The sequence below is a fragment of the Vavraia culicis genome (assembly GCF_000192795.1).
Source record: "Vavraia culicis subsp. floridensis unplaced genomic scaffold supercont1.3, whole genome shotgun sequence".
Taxonomy (NCBI): domain Eukaryota; kingdom Fungi; phylum Microsporidia; family Pleistophoridae; genus Vavraia; species Vavraia culicis.
In genome coordinates, this window is record NW_007360606.1 from 1 (window position 1) to 563 (window position 563).

The 563-nt window shown below is 33.0% G+C and overlaps 1 protein-coding gene across 1 annotated transcript; it reads left to right on the forward strand.

The window, feature by feature from the left end:
* Positions 1–408: 408 nt before the first annotated feature.
* On the forward strand, positions 409–561 carry VCUG_00228 (uncharacterized protein; the record flags this gene model as incomplete). Its single annotated transcript, XM_008075056.1, has 1 exon — positions 409–561. A coding segment is annotated over one exon (153 nt), but the record flags the coding sequence as incomplete, so codon positions are not given.
* Between the last annotated feature and the right edge of the window lie 2 nt (positions 562–563).

Here is a 563-nt window from a genome sequence, read left to right on the forward strand (position 1 = left end):
CCCGTCTTAATGATATAAAAGCATCGATAGCTATAATATGCAAGCAATGTTCGCTTGATTTCATAAGGAACGTACCAAAAACTATTAAAATTGAAATGTGGCACTGAAGAATTATCAGCCAAGTTTTTCAACGATATTCCCGAGAATGTCATAGATGTTGATTTCACATCATCGAGGTTTAACAGGCGTATAGTATTCCCTAATCATATCAAATATATTTGGATTTCCCACGATCGTACTGATGAAGGAACAATGCTAACATTAAGCAAGAGATGTAAAGAATTTATAATAAATTGTATACCAGCTACAATCGTATCATCACATATTACCGGCCATAATATGGTGCGAAACAAAACATTACCTGACTTATATTTTAAATCTATAGTGAACGAGTGTAGTAATCAAATAATGTTAGAATTGAGGGGTGTAAGAATCGATGAGGTAATAGAGATTGATAAAAACATAAGGACAGTGGTATTCGAAGCTGCTCAATTATCCATAGGTTCAAGTGTAACATTTGATGAAGGAAACGAATATATAAGTATATCGCAATCAAAAGGTTT